Here is a 2,500-nt window from a genome sequence, read left to right as displayed (position 1 = left end):
TGTGTGTGTGTGTGTGTGTGTGTGTGTGTGTGTGTGTGTGTGTGTACATATATAGATAGATAAATTGATATATATAGATATAGATATATACACACACATGCATGCATACACAGACACAAATATTAGAAGCTAATAAACACACAGCATGTCACAGCAAAGAATATTCACTGTAAAAAATATATATGCATATTTCAGAAGAGTCAAAAATACACATATTTCAGAAGCGTCGCCGCTGTGTGCCGTGGCAACCTGGCCAGAAACCACGTCGGGAACGCCACAATTGCCAGCGTTTGTCGATCGAACTACAGACGGATTATCAACAACGACCACGGGATCTCCTCCTTCACAATCTACCACTTTCGAATCTTCAACCTCATCTCCAACATCACAGTCCCCAACCTACGAAACCCCAACCACATCACCAAAATCCCCAATTTTGAAATCGCTAACGACAACTTCGGCTTCACAGTCCCCAACCTCTGAAACCCCAACCACGACATCACAATCCCCAACTTCTGAAACCGCCCAAATATCATCAAAATCCCCAATTTTGAAATCGCCAACGACAACAGCAACATCCCAATCCCCAACTTCTGGACACCCAACCACAACTTCGGCTTCACAATCCCCAACTTCTGCACACCCAACCGCAACTTCGGCTTCACAATCCCCAACTTCTGGACACCCAACCACAACTTCGGCTTCACAATCCCCAACTCCCGAACCGTCAGTACCACCCCTAATACCAGCTAAAACGACCACCTCGACCACCACGACCACCCCTGCCACGCCTCTGAGCGCCCTGCAGCAGGGTAGTGGCTCTCCGTCTCCCAGGTTGAAGGCAGCTTCGGGTTTAATTGTCTTTTTCGCACATTTAATTATCTTTCTTATTTATTCAGTCTTCAGTCGTTTAATTTGAGAATTGATTTGATTTGATTTAATGTTTAATGATTTCTAGACGTGATTTCAATGTATTTATATTCATGGTTTTCTGAAGGTCTATTGTGTGCGCTCGTGTATCTGTGTCTATTACCCTTTTCTGCTCCCGTGAAATGGGATATGTTTTATATTTAATTACCTAAGATGGACAAACAGGCCTTAATATATAGGTTCTATAGGTACTGTACCTACCTCACCCCCCCCCCCTTCCCCCTGAGGGTTATAAGCAATTGGGGTTCTGTTCCTAAGCGTCGCCAGGAAGGTTCGACCTCCCGAACGTAAGAAAAATAAATGTTCACAAAGAACATTTCGTTGTGAAGAACGTCACGAAGCATTTTGTGGCTCATAAGATTTTTAACGTACTCGTGTAGGGTGCAATGTCCCTTATATAATTTTTTTTTTTCAAGTTGTCAAGATTAATAAATATTTCACCCGGGAATAGTTTTTGTATATACACTCAATAGTTAATAATTTTTACTGCTTAAATATCTAATCCAACATTCACGGTTTTCAGTATTCAAAATATTATTCCGAAACCTCTAATACAGACATGATTAGAAAAATGTGTTTTAATTATTAACATTGGCAGCAGCTGCGAACACATTCCATTTCATATTCTAACATAATTATATGATACATGATTATGTTAATGTAATTTTGCATATACATTTTTTTGTATTTCTCTTCTTATTTTTGTTTATAATTTAATTGCTCTTATTCAATAGTTGAATGAAGATTGAGAAATCATTTTCGTGTTTTTCTTTCCAATATATATTTCATTCCTAAAAAGTAAAGAAAATGTGCTGCGTGTTATAGGAATTACACATTTTTTTCTGTTCTTTTGAAAGAAATAATCTAAATAGGCAAAATAAAAATGTAAGTGAAAAGTAAATCTTAATATATTGATACATTAATATATATATATATATATATATATATATATATATATATATATATATATATATATATATATAAACTACAAAATAGCAAAAGATACATTTTAACGCTCTCAATGGTATTTGTAAGAGAGAGAGAGAGAGAGAGAGAGAGAGAGAGAGAGAGAGAGAGAGAGAGAGAGAGAGAGAGAGAGAGAGAGAGAGAGAGAGAGAGAGAGAGAGAGAGAGAGAGAGAGAGAGAGAGAGACAGACAGACAGAGAATCGAAACTACTGTCATATATTATTGTCACAATTACTATTATCATCATCCATTTAATAAAATGAGAAAAAAAAGAGAAAGTGATAGTTAAACCACAAAATCAACCATCAACCGCTTAATTAACGTTGACTCTATCTATCTATCTGTCTGTCTCTCTCCTCTCTCTCCCTTTCGGTCTCTCTCTCTCTCTCTCTCTCTCTCTCTCTCTCTCTCTTTCTCTCTACCTTTCGATCTCTGTCTCTCTCTCTCTCTTTCTTTGTCTGTATGTCTGTCTGTCTCTCTCTCTCTCTTTCTCTCTGTCAGTCTGTCTCTGTCTCTCTCTCTCTCTCGTTCTCTCTCTCACACACACACATACCGGTCACAGCCTGGCACCGCTAGTGAAATATGTCGTCTGCATCCGTAAAG

General features: G+C 38.2%; 1 protein-coding gene across 3 annotated transcripts in view; it reads left to right on the top strand.

Moving 5' to 3' along the window:
- The window catches only part of LOC113811204 (uncharacterized), a 7,403-nt gene extending 5,717 nt beyond the window's left edge, over nt 1–1,686 (top strand). For 2 of the 3 annotated variants that reach the window (XM_070118221.1, XM_070118224.1), the window contains exon 4: nt 222–1,686. In XM_070118221.1, coding sequence (XP_069974322.1) covers nt 222–919 — 698 coding nt within the window. In that variant the 3' untranslated portion in view covers nt 920–1,686. The remainder of the gene's footprint in view (nt 1–221) is intronic. The other variant, XM_070118223.1, reaches the window with a different exon arrangement.
- Nucleotides 1,687–2,500: the final 814 nt, after the last annotated feature.

Source organism: Penaeus vannamei, chromosome 41 (genome assembly GCF_042767895.1).
Source record: "Penaeus vannamei isolate JL-2024 chromosome 41, ASM4276789v1, whole genome shotgun sequence".
NCBI classification, from domain to species: Eukaryota; Metazoa; Arthropoda; class Malacostraca; order Decapoda; family Penaeidae; genus Penaeus; species Penaeus vannamei.
Note: the sequence above shows the minus strand (reverse complement) of the source record. Positions and strands in the feature narration are given on the sequence as shown.